At 50.5% G+C, this 16,712-nt stretch overlaps 1 protein-coding gene across 2 annotated transcripts in view; it reads left to right on the top strand.

Moving 5' to 3' along the window:
* BIN3 (bridging integrator 3) overlaps positions 1-16,712 on the top strand; it is a 47,003-nt gene that overhangs the window by 9,711 nt on the left and 20,580 nt on the right. For both annotated transcript variants that reach the window (XM_053966691.1, XM_053966692.1), the window contains exons 2-6: positions 4,551-4,599; positions 11,283-11,323; positions 11,932-11,993; positions 15,475-15,611; positions 16,193-16,233. In XM_053966691.1, the coding sequence (XP_053822666.1) occupies positions 4,551-4,599; positions 11,283-11,323; positions 11,932-11,993; positions 15,475-15,611; positions 16,193-16,233 (330 nt within the window). The remainder of the gene's footprint in view (positions 1-4,550; positions 4,600-11,282; positions 11,324-11,931; positions 11,994-15,474; positions 15,612-16,192; positions 16,234-16,712) is intronic.

Here is a 16,712-nt window from a genome sequence, read left to right as displayed (position 1 = left end):
AACCCAGCAGCTTCCAAAGGGAAGGAGCCAATTTCTGTGGTAGCTTTTGGGACGATCTTTGTCTGCACAGAGGATCGGGTGTAAAGGGATGGCTTTGTAGAATCCCTCATCATTCCATGTGCCAAAATCTTTGGGAGAACCAGGCTTGGAGGTTCGGGGTCACCCTGGCAGCACGGGAGGCTGGGTGTCATCCTCCTGCCTGCAGGCACAGAGAGGTTTCTTTCCAGTGAAGGAATTGAGATTTTTGGTGGAAATTCAAAGAGTGAGAAGCTCTGGCGGGGATCCAGGCTATGCTGGCACTTGGGGTTTCAATGAGAGAGAGAAAGGGGAAAAAAAACCCTGAAACTTTCCACGGGAAGCGGGCACTTCCCACAAAACATGGATTTAGTCGGTGGTCTGGCAGTGGTACCAGTAAAAACCACTTTTGGCCACCAGTTCATAGCAAAGCAGGACCTGCAAATGCCACTCATGCCCAGCTGGGGCAGGAATATTGAATTCAGAGGCTCACTGTCACTTCTCCCAAATTAATTAACATCCAAACTGCCCCAGCCTCTGCTGTCCCCATCCCTGCCTGTCCATCCTTCCCTCCCTTCCCAATCCCTGCCTGGCTGCTCAGCATCCCCAGGGAGAGCATTTTATCAGCTGTGGGTGAAAATATTTGATGTTTATCCCTTGCTTATCTGCCAAGGGCCTTCTGGGGCCTGATTAAGGGTGGCAAAGCCATGTTGAGCCGGAATGAGCTGGGAAGAAGAATCACATCCCACAGGGAATTTGTCCTCTGGGCTCGCTCTGAGCTCCATCCCAGCTCCCCACGGCCGGGGGTGATGCCAGGGTTTGATGTCCACCCAGGGAAAGGACCATTCCTCCCTAATTTAGCCAGGATTGAGCAATTCCTGCTGGCAATTCCTGCGTTCCAGGGGACTGCTGGGAAGTGGGAGGGGGAGCTCCAGGTTTTAAGCTGCAGCTCCCCGCAGACCTCATGGAGCTGTATCCCCCCCTCCCCTGCCTGGGAGGTTTGTTTCCAACTCTCCTGTGCATCCAGAGGAGAATCAACTGCTTTGGTGTGTGTGGCCCTGCGTTTGCACATGGAAAAGCCAAGTAAATAGATGAGATTGCTGGGGAAACTTCAGAGAAAATCAGCCACAGCTTCTCCCACCTTCCCCTCCCTGGGGTTCCTGAGCATCCCCGAGTAGAGCTCGCAGGATTCTCTCCACCCACACTTTTTTTCCTTACTTTAAGCTCTTCCCACCCTCTCCCTGCAGTGTTTCACCCTCCTCCCTCCCCTCTGAACCCTGCTGCTTTCCCAAACTCCAGGTGCCCTCCCAGGGAGGGGGCTGCGAGGGGCCGGGATGCTCCCCCAGCCCCGCGGGCTGGGAACGCTCTGGCTGTGACTCAGCGCGCTCGGCTCTTCAGGAACGGGATTTCAAGGGATTTCACACCCCAAACACAACCCCAGCTTTCTCTCGCTCAGCAGAAACGAGACATCAGGAAAAAAAAAAAAAGCAAAAAAAAAAAAAAAAAAAAAAAGCAGCACCGATTCTGGTTTTTCTTTGGTGTTTATAGAGCCAGGCTCAGCTTTGAAGGGACCAGGGAGATCCGTGGAATTCACGGCAGTGATGGATATGGATCCACCTCCCCCCCCAGTTTATTTGTATTTATCCCCATCATGCATTTTCTAACCAGAAAAAAAAAAAAAAAAAGACTCTCAGTTTTGAAGCAAATGGTTGTGATGTTGCTGTGGCAGCTGCACTTTGTCCCCCCACAATTTTGCAGGCAGGGACACAACTCCCAGAGGGACAAAACTTAGGTGCCAGCAGCAATTTTGAGGCGTGGGGTGAATCCATTTGGTTTAAAAGCTCCAATAAAATCCATACCTTTCATCTTTTTTTTTTTTTTTTCTTCCATCTTTCTTTCCTGCTCATCCATCTTCCCCCCCCCCCTCCCAGAGAATCATATTAAAAGGCAGTGATTTAAAAACCAGGAAAATTATGTAAAATTGTAAAATAGAACAAAAAAACTCCAATAATTGAGGAACAGGCCTGACTTGCACAGGGTTATTTTTTAGAGGTTTTTACTGAGACAGACATAATTACCAAGTGGCATCACGATGCTGATAGAGATATTTACTGCTGCACAGGAGATTTGCAGCACTTCCCTTTGTTTCTGGGAGAAGAAAAGGGATTTTTGGGGTTCCTTGGCCTCTGTGGTGGGGTGAGGATGGGGAATGGGCTGGAACAGGACCCCCTGTGCTCCCTCTGCCTTCCCTTCCCAGCTCTGATACCCAACCAATGCTGATTCATGGCTTTTTCCTACCCCTCATCCCTCTTGGTAGCGAATTCCCGGATTGAACCATTTTTCCAGTGGACAGCACCACTTTGGGATGCTCTCTGTGCCCCTCAGAGGGGCAGGTTGTGCACAGTAAATACTTTAATTACCTTTTTAATTGTCCTTTCCCACTAGGAACCAACCTGGCTCCAGCTCCTTGCTTGTTCCCACCCTGCCAGAGAGTGGCAAACTGGTTTTAAGTGGGCTAACACTCCCTTGAGTAAAATCCTGATTTTTTTTTATCCTTTCACCACCAAGTTGATGCCATCACTTCCAAAAACATCAAGTGACAGCACCTGGCTGCGGATGGCAGGCAGGAGGTGCCTCATTTTGGTTTATATTTGACCCACGGAGGAAAACACAAAGGAAAAAAAAAAAAAATCCATATATTTTTGTTTTCTTCCTGTAAGGCACCACACCCCCAGTCATTGACAGGGAAATTATACAGCAGAGTGGTGTTTGTTTATAAAAGAAGGGTGATTCACACTGCCACAGGAGCTGGAAAGGGTTAAACCCAAAATTACACCGGTCCTGGCGGAGAACCATAAACAGGAAGTTCTCCTGAAAAAAAAAAAAAAATTTAAATTTAAACCTGGTGACTCAGGTTGGCTCCAGAGCTGCTCAGGGAGGGTCACGGGGGGCGCAGCCCTGGATTATTCCCGGTGGGTAATTACAGCCTTGCTTTGAAAACAACGGGAAAAGTGGGAAGAGCAAGGTTTGGAGTTTGGATAATCGGGTTTTTTTGCTTCTTCTCGCCCGTTCTTCCATTGCAAACTCTTTCTCCTGTTGCACACAGTTGGATTTTACAGCAGGTTACACTGATAAAAATATTTCCTGGGGGTGCAGCTGTTGGATGGAGCAGTGCTGGGGACTTGGAAGTGGAGCTGGTGGGAAGCAAATGGAAAACCAGCAGTGGGAAAAACCAGACTGGGAGGCAGCAACGCAGTCCCAAAATCCATGGTTTTATCTCTGGTTTGGTGTAGTGGCATGAGAATTTGGGCTGGTCCAGTCCAAATTCTCAGGAGGGGACTCAGGCACTTTCCCTGAAGCTCCTGGTGCAGATTTGGGATGGAATGGAATTGAAAATTGGCAGTGGAAGATTCCATTGGAATGGAATGAAGCTGAGCTGTAGGTGAAACATCTTTGGTAAAAAAAACACTTGAATGTCATTATGACCTCGATTTTTTCTATTTATTTAAAGCATCACAACCCAAAAAACATTGGGAGATTTTGGCTGAGATGCTTTAACCAAGCAGCACCTCTTTAACTTAATTAAATCCATTGACAACAGCAGTTAAATTCCTGGATTTTCATTATACTGATAGGTGAAAGAAATCCAATTATTTTCAGGCTGCCTGCGTGGTTGCTCCCAGCTGACCCAGCCACCCTTACATATGTTGTGTAATTTATTTAGAGTACTCTTCTCATTCAGGTAACCCAGATTTTCCTGGGAATTAGGGATTTTAAGAATGAAGGCTGTGCTGGCAGGTGAGCCTCTCCTCCAGCTGTTGGAGCAGAGGAATCCTTTGAAGCAGCTCACAGCTCCAGACAGCGCGTTGTTACTTTTTTTAATATCCTCTTTCTAAATATTTACAGGCTTTGTTTGGGATTTTTTTTTTTTTTTTAGTATTATTTTCTCCTCCCCGGCAGATTTGGTTTTAAACAAATGGTTTAAAGTGGTTTTTGGTTCTTCAGCTGCTTGTGGAGCATCCTTGCCTTGCTTTGGGGTGGAGGGAGGTTGTGTGGGGCTGACCTCAGGGGTGGCACTGGCTCTGGGGGAATCAAAGGGACCCACAAGGACCATCCAGCTCAGCTCCTGGCCCTGCACACACACCCCAAAATCCCCTGTGCATCCCTGGGAGTGTTGTCCAAATGCTCCTGGAGCTCTGGCTGTGCCCATTCCCTGGAGAACTGGCCCAGTGCTTCTTCCAGCCTTTGGGGGAAGAATCTTTCCCTAAAATCCAACCTGACTCTCCCTTGGCGCAGCTCCAGCCGTTCCCTGGGTCCTGTCACTGTCACAGAGCAGAGATCAGAGAGCTGCCCCTCTGGAATGCTGAGAAGTCTCCCCACAGTGTCTCCCACCCTTTCCCTCTCTGGGGGGTGCACAGTGCCTGGAATGAGGGGCTGCCACCCCGGGACACCCCCTGCTGCCCCCAAACCCACCGCCAGCACCGGGCCCAGCATCAGCGCTGCTCACACATTCCCTTCTCCTCTCTCTTTTCCAGGATCCCGTTCAAGATCGGGCAGCCCAAGAAACAGATTGTACCCAAGACAGTGAGTAAACCAGTTCCCCCTTTTTAGCTCCAGCCTTGGATCATGTGGCTGATGAGTCAAGCCAGCACTTTGACTCGTCCCATTTTGCAGCGTGTGGGAGGGAGCTGGAGCAGCAGAACCTGTTGCCGCGTGTGACCAGCGCTCGGCTCCTCGTGCGAGGAGCGAGGGGGAGCCCCATCCAGGCAGAATATTTTGGTTTGGGATCTGTTGAAATTATAATTTTTTTTTTTTTTTTTTTTTTGAGGAGGGGAGTGTGTGTGTGCAGGGTGGGGGAAAAGAGCTCTCTTGGTCTGGCACAGTTTTCCTCGGAGATGGCTGAACGGGTTTGCTTCCTTCCTTCCTTCCTTCCTTCTTTCAGCAATGGCTTGTTTGTTCATCCTTTCGGAGCAGATGGAGGAGGAGGAGTGGTTCAGATCGCTGAATATAACTGTTTCCAAAGAAAGGCTTATAAGCTGAGATGCTTAGTGCTCGGGCGTGAATTAATTTGTGCTGCACAGCATTTGCTTTAAAAGCAAATTAAAAAAGCATTTTGTATTCCCGTGGATTTGAGGCTCCTACCCCAAGTGCTGCTGCTTGCAGCTGGCTGTGGTATTTTCCCTTCTTAAGCAGCTTGGCTTTGCATTTGTCCCATGCCAAAAAAAAAAAAAGCTGTGGAACCTCCCAGGAGCTGGCCCTGAAAACTCACCTGGACACCTGCTCTAAAAAGGGAACCCTAGAGGCAGCGTGGGGCAGAGCTTGTCCCTCTAATGGCATTGGTGACCTAATCCCCTGCACAGACCAACATCCCTGATCCTTCCTCTCCGGGACACCCAGCTAATTCCGCAGGATGCGTGGGCACCCGTGTTTGTGGGGCAGTTTCTCCTTGGGACATGACATTTTCCCTGGAGGCAGAGGGCTAATCCCACCACTCCCTTCAAGGCTTGATTGTCATGTTTTATTTTAAAGGATTTGGTGGTTGTCTGCTGCCGTGGAACAGCAATTTTCTGTAACAGCTCCAAACTGTCAGTACAGAATTTAAGCCAGGCAGGCAACGAAGAGGACTGGTAAAATTCCTCCGTGGTTTTCCCATGTTTTCAGTTGCCCTTTTCTAGCAAGGTGCTGTTGCCTGTGATCTCTCAGGTGAGGCAGCCCAGCCTCAGCTCTTCACACCTCTCCCAGCTCGTGTCAGGAGCCTCCACATTCATTACCCCACAATATTTTGCCTTTCCTGGTGTTCCCAATGCCGGTGTCCTTCCAGGCTGGGGCAAGAACCAACTGCTCTGCAGTTCTGGGTGTCTTGGCCAGCTCTGCTGGGCATCTCCAGCCCACCCATTCTCACATCCCAGTTGAATACATTCGATTTCCTTGCTGGTTTCCCTCCCCTCCTACTGTTGGAAGAGGTTTTTTCTCCCCTAAAATCAGCCATCTCTGTGCTCGGGCTCCCTGCAGATGAGTGGTGGCACCTCTGAGATCTTCCCTTCCCCGGAGCTGCTGGAATGTGCTGTTCTGAAGCAGTTGGCAGCCTTTGCTTATATATACATGTGTGTGTATTAAATAGAACAGCTCAGAATATCCGGCAGGCAGAGGTTCATTCAGCACCCAGAGCCTTTCCAGGCCTTTTCCTTTTCCTTCCTTCCTCCCTCAGCTCCCCAGGAACAAGATTTTGTGTCAACAAAGTTGGGAACTGATTTCTAAAACGCTTCCACTTGCCCTGGGATGATGATAATGATGATGATGATGGTGGTGGTGTTGCTCTCCAGGCACCAGATACAGGGAAAGCAGAAAACAGGAAGCCCAAAACCTTGGAACTTCACGCCCAGCGTAGAGTGCAGCTCTTCAAAGCAGAACAAACGGCAGGAAACCACGGATATCCCCGGGATCAGGCATTCCCTGCCGTGGTGTGGAAGGGATGGAGTTGCTTTGAGCTGCAGGCCCCCAAATTTACCTCCCAGTTGCAGGCTGAGCCACTCCATCTGTGCAGGCGTTGGGGAACAGCAGCAGCAGCCAAGGGCTGGGATGTTCCAGATGTTGGGCTCCGGAGCCCGCTGCAGGAAGTGGGAAGGTGTGGCATCTCCAGGGCTGCATCCCAAGCCCATCAGAAAGGAAGTGGTTGTGGGTAGAGGATCTCCCACTCACAGAGACCGGACCACAAAAGAGGGGGTGAGGGGGAAGGATTAAAAAAAAAAAAGCAGCGTTTGTTAGGATGTAACTTCTTTGGCTCTCCATGAGGTCTGGGACTGGAGTCAGGAGAGGGGGGTGGCTTTGCCGAGAGGCTCAGCAAGCCAGAGAGGCTTTTTTGTTGTCTGGGTGCTGGGGCTGGTGTCACATCTAGGCCAGGAGTAGTCCTGAAAAGCAATTTGCCTGGGCTGCCGAGGAATTAGTCATGACTCCCTGTGCCCACTCGCTTGTGATCCTTTGGAGAAGGGCACGGTGTCAGCCACAGTTTAGCTCTTGAGGGAGAAGGAAACCCCGGTAGAAAATATCAGCTGGTGAACTGAGGTGATCTCCCCCTCCCCAGACATGGCTGTGCTTTGTTTCCACCTTAACCTGGGCAAATCCAATTCCAGACAGCATAATCTCTCCCCTCCTCTTCCCTGAAAAGAGCAGCTGTCACCGGGCTCTGGGAGCCGGGTGGGAGGATCTAATGCTCCGAGAGGACCTGCTGTCAGCAGGGCCATGGGCCCACAGCCCAATTAAACTAATGCCCAGTGATAGGAGTTAAACCTGTTAGAATTATATCTCTCCATGTTTATTGCTCAGCCACGAAGCCTCTTATGGCAGAGATGTTCTTCCCTCCCTCGGGACAGCTCCGCTCCCAGCAGAGGCTGCGCTGCCATCGGAGCTGTCTCGTCTCCCCAGCTCTCCTGCAGCTGCAGCTGAAGTTCACCTGTGTCCCCCCGAGGTTGTTCCCTGCCCTTCACCGGGGCTGGGATGATCCAAGCAGGCAGGAGCCGGCCCTGCATCCCCGCGGGGCGCTCGGGATGGGGCCAGCGAGGTTTTGTCCCGCCTCCCTCCCTGCTTCCCTCGGCCCTGCTCTGGCCTGGGCTGACTCAGACCACTCGCCCTCCTCCTCCTCCTTGCTGGCCTGAGTCAGCTTGGCAGGGAGAGGAGACCTGAGCTGCCAAACCTCCCTTCCTTGACTCATCCCAGCAGCTCTGCCTTCCCCAGGGATGTCGGACGGAGGAGCTCCGTGAGCAGCAGGATTCCACTGCAGCGCCTTTCCATTGGGCTCCACCAGCGAGCTGGAAATCCCAAAACAATGGAGTAAATGTCATGGGAATGCTGGGGTGAATTCAAGTGATGCCAGTTAAATCCTTCTGCTCATTTTCACTCTCTTCCTTGAATCTTTTCTGGCCAGACTGGTCTCTGCAGTTGGGAGGTGCCTTCTTTTTCCCTTTGCCACTTTTCTGGGAAGCTTTCTTGCAGGATGGGGATGTGGAGATCTTGCTGGGTGGAGTCTGTGACATCCCAGATCCACCTGCTCTCTGCAGCTCTGGCTCAGAATATTCACCCGTGGGACTTACCTTGAAATTCTTGATGGGATGGCAGAAGCTCAGCAGAAATTTCATCTTATTTCTAATTCGATGGGTTTCTCTTTTTTTTGGAGAAGAGGGAGAAGGAAACACACGCTTCCCTCTTTTTACCAAGATCCACAAAGATGCTGAGACCACTGGAAGATGCAGAAATCAGCTCGTCTTCCTCCTCCAGGAAAAAACATAAACCCCAGGGGGATAGGAAGGTTCCTCACAGTCCCTCATTTCCATCTCTTTGTAGTGTTGGCTTCAGTCTTGCTCCATTGCCTCATGACCAGGGTGGTGATGATGATCCTGCCCTTCAAGCAGGAGGGATCTGATCACAGGTGGGAGGCCCAGTGTTTGCAAAAAAAAAAAAAAAAATAAAAGAGCTGGGTGAAGGAGAGAACATTGTTTTATTTCAAAGCTTTTGAGAGCTCGTCGCTCTTGATGTAGATTTAAATAAAAACCCCGAGACGAGCGATTTTTGCGTTACCCAGCCCCTGTGCCTGGAAGAAAAACCCATTCAATACAGAAAGTGTGGTTTGATTTGGAGTTTTCAGAAAGAGGCTGCAGAGCAGTGGGATTATTTTAATAATACGGAAACTTTCCTTCAGGATATTGTAATTTTCTTGCCTGTACTTCTTGTTCTCGTTACTCTTAACACGATAATCCTCTCCACAGCCTCTGCGTGTGACCATGGATAGCTACTGGGAGTGGGAATTACTGTGTGCTCTGCAAAATGTTCCCAGCTTGTCCTCCTTGCAGGGCCCTGCCTGTGACTCTGCTGGGTGGGAGCACGTGAGAGCAGCTTTTCCCTCTCCAGAGGAGCTGTTTTTGTGGGATACCCGGGCTCCAGCCACGGCTGGGAGGCTCCGTGAGCTCGCAGACTGTGGGGACTGGGAGCCAGTTGCTGCCTGTGGGCGTGAAAAATAAGAGCAATCCTTGGGCAGCTGTCTCAGAGAGATGGGGCTGGGGATGTGAGTCAGGCTGGGCAGCTGAAGTGTGTCTGTGTGGAGTCACCTCCATCCCATGTGGATCCTGCTCTGGCACTGGGGGCTTTGGAGGAGCTTGGGAGGTTTGGGGGGTTCGCAGCACCCAGAGGGTCACAGGGTGGGGAGGTTTTGTCTTTATGGAATGAATCCTGAAATCCCAGAATGGTTTGGGTGGGAAGGGAGCGTTAAACTCCTCTTGTTCCACCTCCTGCCATGTGCAGGGACACCTTCCACTATCCCAGGGTGCTGCAGCCTGACCTTGGACACTGCCAGGGATCCAGGGGCAGCCACAGCTTCTCTGGGAAATCCATCCCAGCCCCTCCCCACACTCACAGCCAGGAATTCCTTCCCAAAATCCCATCTAACCCTGCCCTCTGGCAGTGGAAGCCATTCCCTGTGTCCTGTCCCTCCTTGCCTTGTCCCCAGTCCCTCTCCAGCTCTCCTGGAGCCCCTTCAGGCCCTGGAAGCTGCTCCGTATCTGTAAAGCAAAGATGCCTTTTGCTTATTGCACAGAAACGGGCGAATCTGACAGCAAAAAAGGGACAGAAACCCTGAATATTTGCAGGTATTCCACAGCCAAAGCTTTTGGAGGAATTGGTTGCTGAGCAGATCCTCCTAAACACAGAGAGGGAACAATAAGGGAACGACACCCCCAGCCTTTCAAAGGGGGGCATGTTTTTGAGTCGTGCCCGACCCTGTGTGGTTTGCAACCAAAACAATTCACACCTAAGGCCTATAAATAGAGTGCAATAGTCCCTGGATATTTTAGCAGCCGGAACAGGCACGGGGATGGAGGGTGAGTTTTACTATGTGCTGGTTACCTGACCTGCAGGGCGCCAGCTGCCGCGGATTTCTGCGCTCCCCGAACGCCAGGCACAAGTCGTGTGAGCTGCCCCCACACTGCTCCGTGTCTGTTCTCTCCAGCACCCAATTTTAGCAGCACGAAAAGGGAGCTGGAGCTCCTGGGAGGGTTTTTTGGAGCAGAGGGATGGCGGGGGGAGAGAGCCCAGCTCGCATCCCCCGGATGGTGGGAGCGGATGGTGCGGACAGCTGGGCGCTGGGACGGGGCTGGAATGTGGCTGGGCACTGCCTGCCCTCGGATGGGGCTGGTGGAGTTCAAGTGCAGCCCAAAAAGATGTTGAAAGAAGGAGATTTTAAGAAAATCTCCATCTTGAACCCCCAAGCTTTTAACAGCAGTTCTGCTTGAAAAGCAAACGTCCCCATTAAACGTCGTGGTGCCGCATCAAGCCTGAGATTGAAATCCCAGGGCCAGCAGGAAGAATTGGAACAAACCTTTGGATCCTTCTAGTCCTGGCTGCTCCCAGCACTCTGCATTTCCTTAATAGCACAGGAGCTTGACAACACAACTGAACCCAGTGCTGATCCCATGACAACAAACGCGCACGGATTTACTCTTGGCTGGTCAATTGAAATCCATTTGCTTCTCTGGTTGACGAGGTGTGGAATGAATGTTTTAAGTGTGTTAAAACAGTCAGCATGGAAAGAAAGTTCCTTAAAATATCTCCTATCACTGGAGGTTTGCTGCCAGCTAGCAAGTAGGAGGGAGCAGGCACTGAGGTAGCATCGGGAGAAGGCTGTGCTGGAGCTCTGAGCTCGGAGCAAAGGGTTCCCCTCCCTTTTGGGGGTGTCACAGTCCACTGGGATTGTGCTCCAGCCCAAGAATTTCATGGGAGGGAGCTGTTGTAGGGGTAAGGGGTGTATGGAGGGGGTGAATAATGCAGGGATGGGAGGGCTCACTGGCAGTTTGGGGGGAATTTCACCATCCTGTTGAGGATGAGGAAGGAGGAAACAGCCAGACCCACCTCAGGATCCTTAACGGGGCTGGAGGAGCAGCAGCTGCCCTCAGTTTTTGGGAGAGAACACAGGTTTGTCCCCCAGCACTGAGCCATGCCAGGTTGTGACCTCCCTGCTTTTATAGCATTCCCATTTTTTTCCATCAGCTCCCAATGCGTGTGCTGGAGCGTGTCCTTGGCTCAAGCTGACATGTTTGGTGTCAGCTCCAAGAGAGTCTGGAGCTCCAAAACCCCAAGACTTCCTTTACTTTTGAGGCGTAACTCCCATTAAAGCTGCAGCTTGTGCTGGGCTCAGCTCAGCATTTCCCAGGGACAGCTTTCCCTGCACGCTCCAGGCTGCCCTGCAGTCCCCTGGAGCTGATTTCCATCTCTTCTTTCCACAGGTGGAGAGAGACTTTGAAAGGGAATATGGGAAGCTGCAGCAGTGAGTATCAACCACACTGGTCGGACAGGACCGGCCGCGTGCTTCCCTCCTCTCATTGCATCTTCCCAGGGAATTTTAGCCAGGGATGCTCTTCCCAGTGAGCAAATCCCTCGCTGCCCTGTAATTTCCAATTCTTCAGGGTTTCTCTGAGTGTTCAAAGGTGTCCTCAGAAGTATTTGCAGTGGGGTTGCAGACTCTGGCAGCTTTAAAAAAAAAAAAAAGTGTAAAATTGCCAGAAAACTGCGGGGTCCCTGAAGAGGCCAACACCTCAGAGGACCAGGAGTGGCTTTGCCATCCTGCCTGTGTCACAGGAGCTCACAGGGATCATCTGGAAGCATTTGGCTTTACCATTTGTGCAAAGTGTGAGAACTTTCAGGAAATATGCGAACTATGAATAAGAGATCACCAACTTGAAAAGGTTAAAAACCATCTGAAAACAACCCGAAAGGGTTGAGCTGCACTGAACTTCATCAAGCCTTGCCTGGATATTTTTAACTCCCACCAGAAGCCAGCATATTCAGCCCGTAAATGATTTGTTGCACGTATGATACACTTGGGTTTCTTTCTTTCCAAGATTCCCACTTTGCTTTCTTTCTCCCATCTTTCAGATTGGAAGATCAGACCAAAAAACTTCAGAAGGATATGAAGAAAAGCACAGATGCAGATTTGGGTAAGTGACTGGAGGATACATAGACTGTGAACTTGGCCACAGAGAGATGAAGTGACTTTTCTCGAGATCACATGAGTAATGTGTGACAAGTCTGGAAAACAAATCCAGAGCTCAGTCCCACTCAGTTTGCTTAGTTACAAGGCCATCTGCGAGAGGCAGCTCAGCCCAGGGAACACAGAGAGTGCTGCGGGCTCAGTCCCTGTCTCCTGAGCTCTGTGGCCTTGGACAAGTCCCTTTCTTTTGTTTGCCTCAGAAAAAACCCAGGAGTCGTTGTTCCAGGTCTCAGATTATCCAGCAGGAGCAGCTCCAGCTGAGCCTATTGTGCCAGCAGTGCTTTTTCACCTCCTTCAGTCCTCCTTTCGCCTCCTTCACGTCCCTCTCTGGAGCCCCAGGAAGGTGGGATGAGTCTGGGGGGTCTGCAGGGCACAGCTGGACACAGCTGGCTGTGTTTCCCGTGGGAAATGCTGACCTGGCAGCTCTCCTTTGGGAATAACCCAGCTCATTCCCTCGGTGGCTGCTTGTTTTGGCTTCCCCTCGTGGCAGTGGGCGATGGAGGAAGCAATAAACAGCTCTGCCTGCACGTTTGGGGTGACATCTGTCCTTGCAGGTGTCCTGTCCCATGCCCCAGCTCCCTTCACATCCCTCTGGTTGGAATCTGCAGTGCCCAGAGAGGGACCAGAGAGAGCAGAGAGGAGCTGGGAGCTGGATTTGTTGGATGCTGGTTACTGAGACGAGCAGGGCAGGAACCTGCAGCAAAGAGCTGTTCCAAACCCAGATGGTTTTTCCCAGCGTGTGGTTTGGAGCAGTCCCTGCTTGGCCCCCACAGCTCCGGAGCCAAGGCAGAGGCACCAGCACAAACAGGTGTGGGCTGCACTGGGCCAGCACTCATCCCGTGGGATCGGGGTCACAGCAGGGCAGGGCAGTGGGAAGGAGGCAAATTTGGGGCTTTCCATGATCCAGCCTCTCACCTGTGTGTGTGGATATTGCCTGACACAAACACAGATCCGGGCTCTTCCCGTGCTCTCCCACCCTTCCCAGCACGGGGAGAGGGGTGGGAAAAGCGCCAGACACCCAGGACTCTTTTCCAGGGTGAAAAGTGCCCTTTCTGAGGACTCTGGTCATTGTCAGGGATCCTTGGTAAGTTTTTCCTTGTTAAGGATTCCCCTCCCCTCCCTTGCAGTGGGCGTTGTTTATATGGAGCATTTCAAGTCCCAGAGGAGCTGTGGGAGGACTTTCTTTTTCCGTTCTGTTACATGGCAGAGTCACAAATGAGCCTTGGCCAGAGCCAGGACGATCTGATTTCTCATTTAAAGACTTGAAATGGTGAGTGGAGGGAGAGGTACTGCACACAGCCTGCTGAGGGAGGGCTGGAGGAGAAGGAGGTGGATCAGATCAATCCCTGAGGATGGCTCTCCTCACCTGGCAGTGCCCATTCCCAACATCCAGCGCCCAAATCTGGCGAGGATGGCAGCGTTTTGCCCTCCTGTCTCGTTCCTCCAGGCTCAGGGGGTTGGTTTTCACTGCCTGCAAACACTCCCTGGCAAGGTGGGACTGGTGGCTCGAGTCTCCACCTTCTTCCCAAAAAGCTCAGCTCAGAACAAGAGCAATTCCTGTGCACAGAAATATCCCAGTGAGGCTCTTCACTGCCCTACCAGCAAACAGGGAGTGGGGTGTTAGCAGCACTCCCTGTCCCACAACTGGACATCACTCACCCCCTTCCCCACCCTCTTTCCAAACTAAATAGGATCTTAAGAAGCAGGAGGATGTTCTTTAACTGGAGGTAAAAGCTCTCCTTTGGAATAATTAATTGGAGCTACATCTCACATGTTTAATGAGCAAAAGAGCAGTGCAGACCCTCCTGAAGGCCACCCTGAGAGACAGGAAATCCTTTCTTCTCCTCCTCCTCCTCCTTCTCCTTCTCCTTCTCCTTCTCCTTCTCCTTCTCCTTCTCCTTCTCCTTCTCATTCTCCTTCTCCTTCTCTCTCCTCTCCCCCCTGCCCTGGCACTCTCAGACCCCTTTTTCAGCTCTCTACAGGTGATCCCAGTGATGCAGAGGAAATTCCTGACCTAAATTCCCTCTGGACATGCCCAAACCCCCCCAATTTCCAACCTCCCAGCGTGACCCTGCCACTCCCTCACTCCAGTTCCCTTCCAATCCTTTCCTGTGAAGGAAAACTTCATTTTTCTTCCAGCCAAAGGAGTTCTGCCGTTCTTAACTCCGTCCCATTCTGGCACAAATCCCTCCTCAGATGTGGTCACACATATGGATTATATCCCATCTGTTTAAAGGTTTAAATGCCTAAAGCCTTCATGTTTGGATAATAGATGGATACGGTAGCTTTGTTATCCCGGAGTGAGAGGCTCGTTCTGCTCTGAGCTCCCCAGCTCTGCAGCTTCTGAGCTCTCTCCGTTATAATTGTGTGTAACCTTTCAATCAGAATGTTTAACCCCTTGATTTATGATCTTAAGCCCCATTATTCGCATGATTTTAACTTTTAATATCTGAGGGAGTCTTTCCAAAGCTCCTCCACAGCATGGCTCAAGCATCTGGCTTTGTGATCTCCAACAGAAATAACTTCCAGCACTGAGGAAAAAGAACTTTTTTTTTTTTTTTTTAGTACCTCTGGCCTTTTTGGTTTTTTTTTTTTCAGTCTATTTTATCCCTGTTTATATTTATGCTTTCTTTTTTATTAGTCTTTTTTTTCCATTCTGTACCTTCCCTAATTTCTTGTTCATTTGTGTAGTGGTTCTGTCATTGAATTTTCCCTCTGCAGACCAAGTGTTTGGATAAAGAGGGATGTGCCTGATGGAAAACATGGGAATGCTCAGTCAGAGCATGACCTGGTGCTTCTGGATTTCTTGGTGGCACTCCCAGGGCCCGTAGGGATTTCATATCCCCCCTGGCTCCTTCTCCACAGGCACAAAAATTTAGCCTTATTGAGGGGAAAATACTTAACTTGTGTCCCTGCTCTTTGTGTTTGGAGAGGGAAGGAGAAACCTCGTCTCTGAGTCCTGTCAGTCTGGTCCTTTCCCACTAAATCCACTTCAAATACATGGGTTTTTTTTGTTTTTTTTTTTTTTTGTAAAGCCATTTGAAAGACTTAATGGACTATGATTTTTCTCGTTGTGGAAGAGCTGTAGTGAGGCTGAGAGTGACACTTAATAGTCTGTCGAGAGAAGATGTATAAAAACCCCCATCTCTGGGTTTTTTTTTTTAAGAGAACAGTGCTTTTGTTAGTCTGGGATTATTTCTGGCAGCATCACAAGCCTCACATTGGAGTGGTTCAGACTTAACTTACATAAAAACACTTCTCTGGGTGTTTACATGAATGAATCGGTGCCTTTTCCTTGCTTTTCTCTCAGCCTCCACCAAGCATCTCCCTGCAAGCTTGTGCTGATCCCCTCCTGGCTGGCTCAGCTCCCTGATTTTTGCCCTCCTGGCAATGGGAAATGTGACCCTCTCTGGTTTCTTTGCCATCAGCCATGTCCAAGTCTGCTGTGAAGATCTCCTCAGACCTGCTGTCCAACCCCCTGTGTGAGCAGGAGCCCTCGTTCCTCGAGATGGTCACGGCCTTCGACACGGCCATGAAGAGGATGGACTCCTTCAACCAGGAGAAGGTGGATTGGCTTTGGCTGGAGCGTGGCAGTGCTGGGAGTATCCTGGAGTCATGGAATGGTGGGAGTGCCGTGGAATCACGGGATGCTTGGGGTTGAGAGGGATTTGAACCCATCCCATTCCACCCCCTGCCATGCCCAGAGACATCTTCCACTGTCCCAGGTTGCTCCAGCCTGGCCTTGGGCACTTCCAGGGATCCAGGGGCAGCCACAGCTGCTCTGGGAATTCCATCCCAGCCCCTCCCAGGGAAGGATTTCTTCCCAAAATCCCATCTATCCCTGCCCTCTGGCAGTGGGAAGCCACTCCCTGTGTCCTGTCACTCCCTGCCCTGTCCAGAATCCTCGTGTCTCACCTCTTTCCCTTTTTATCATCATCCCCAAGACTTTTCCCACAGGAATTTCTCTAATCTCCCTCTTCAGGCTGGGATTTCAGCTCCCACGGGAGAAATTCCCTCTCTTTTGGTTAAAGGACATCGTGGTTGTGCTCAGAATCGCTCCCCACCCGTGGTGGGATCCCTACAAACCCATCCTTGTGCACATGGGATTTTCCAACAATCCTGACATCCCTTTTTTGCTTTCCACAGGTGAATCAGATCCAAAAGACAGTCATAGAGCCTTTGAAAAAGTGAGTACCAACCTTCATCTCGTGGGGTTTGTCCTCATCTGGAGCTTTAGGGATGTGGGTCCTGGGGAGAGGCTGGAAATCAGCCTCAGAGGGACAATCCTGCCCTGGTCCTGCTGGCCACACTGCTTTTGGTACCTTAATTAATAATAATTTTAACCTTTTTGGCCGCTTGGATCCACTGCTGCCTTCACCTGTTGCTTAAAGAACTCCTGAGATATAAAATCATGGAGCATCCTAGGCTGGAAGGGACCCACAAAAGATGAATAATTGAACTTTCTCTCTGTTTATGTGTTGGTTTTTGCCTCCAGCAAAGGAACAAAACCACCTGGAGATCATCCAGAGGGGTCAGAAATTGGCTGGTTGAGCAAAAGCTTCTTTCATTTGGAAGTTTTCCTAAAATAAAAAAGGAGAAAGTGAACGTTCCTGCGTGTTCATAAATAATATTTATAAATAATATTTCCATGCAAAGAAGGAGGAGA

The sequence above is a fragment of the Vidua chalybeata genome, chromosome 28 (assembly GCF_026979565.1).
Source record: "Vidua chalybeata isolate OUT-0048 chromosome 28, bVidCha1 merged haplotype, whole genome shotgun sequence".
In the NCBI taxonomy this organism is placed as follows: Eukaryota; Metazoa; Chordata; class Aves; order Passeriformes; family Viduidae; genus Vidua; species Vidua chalybeata.
The sequence above is the reverse complement of the archived record's forward strand: the minus strand, read 5'-3'. Positions and strand labels throughout refer to the sequence as shown.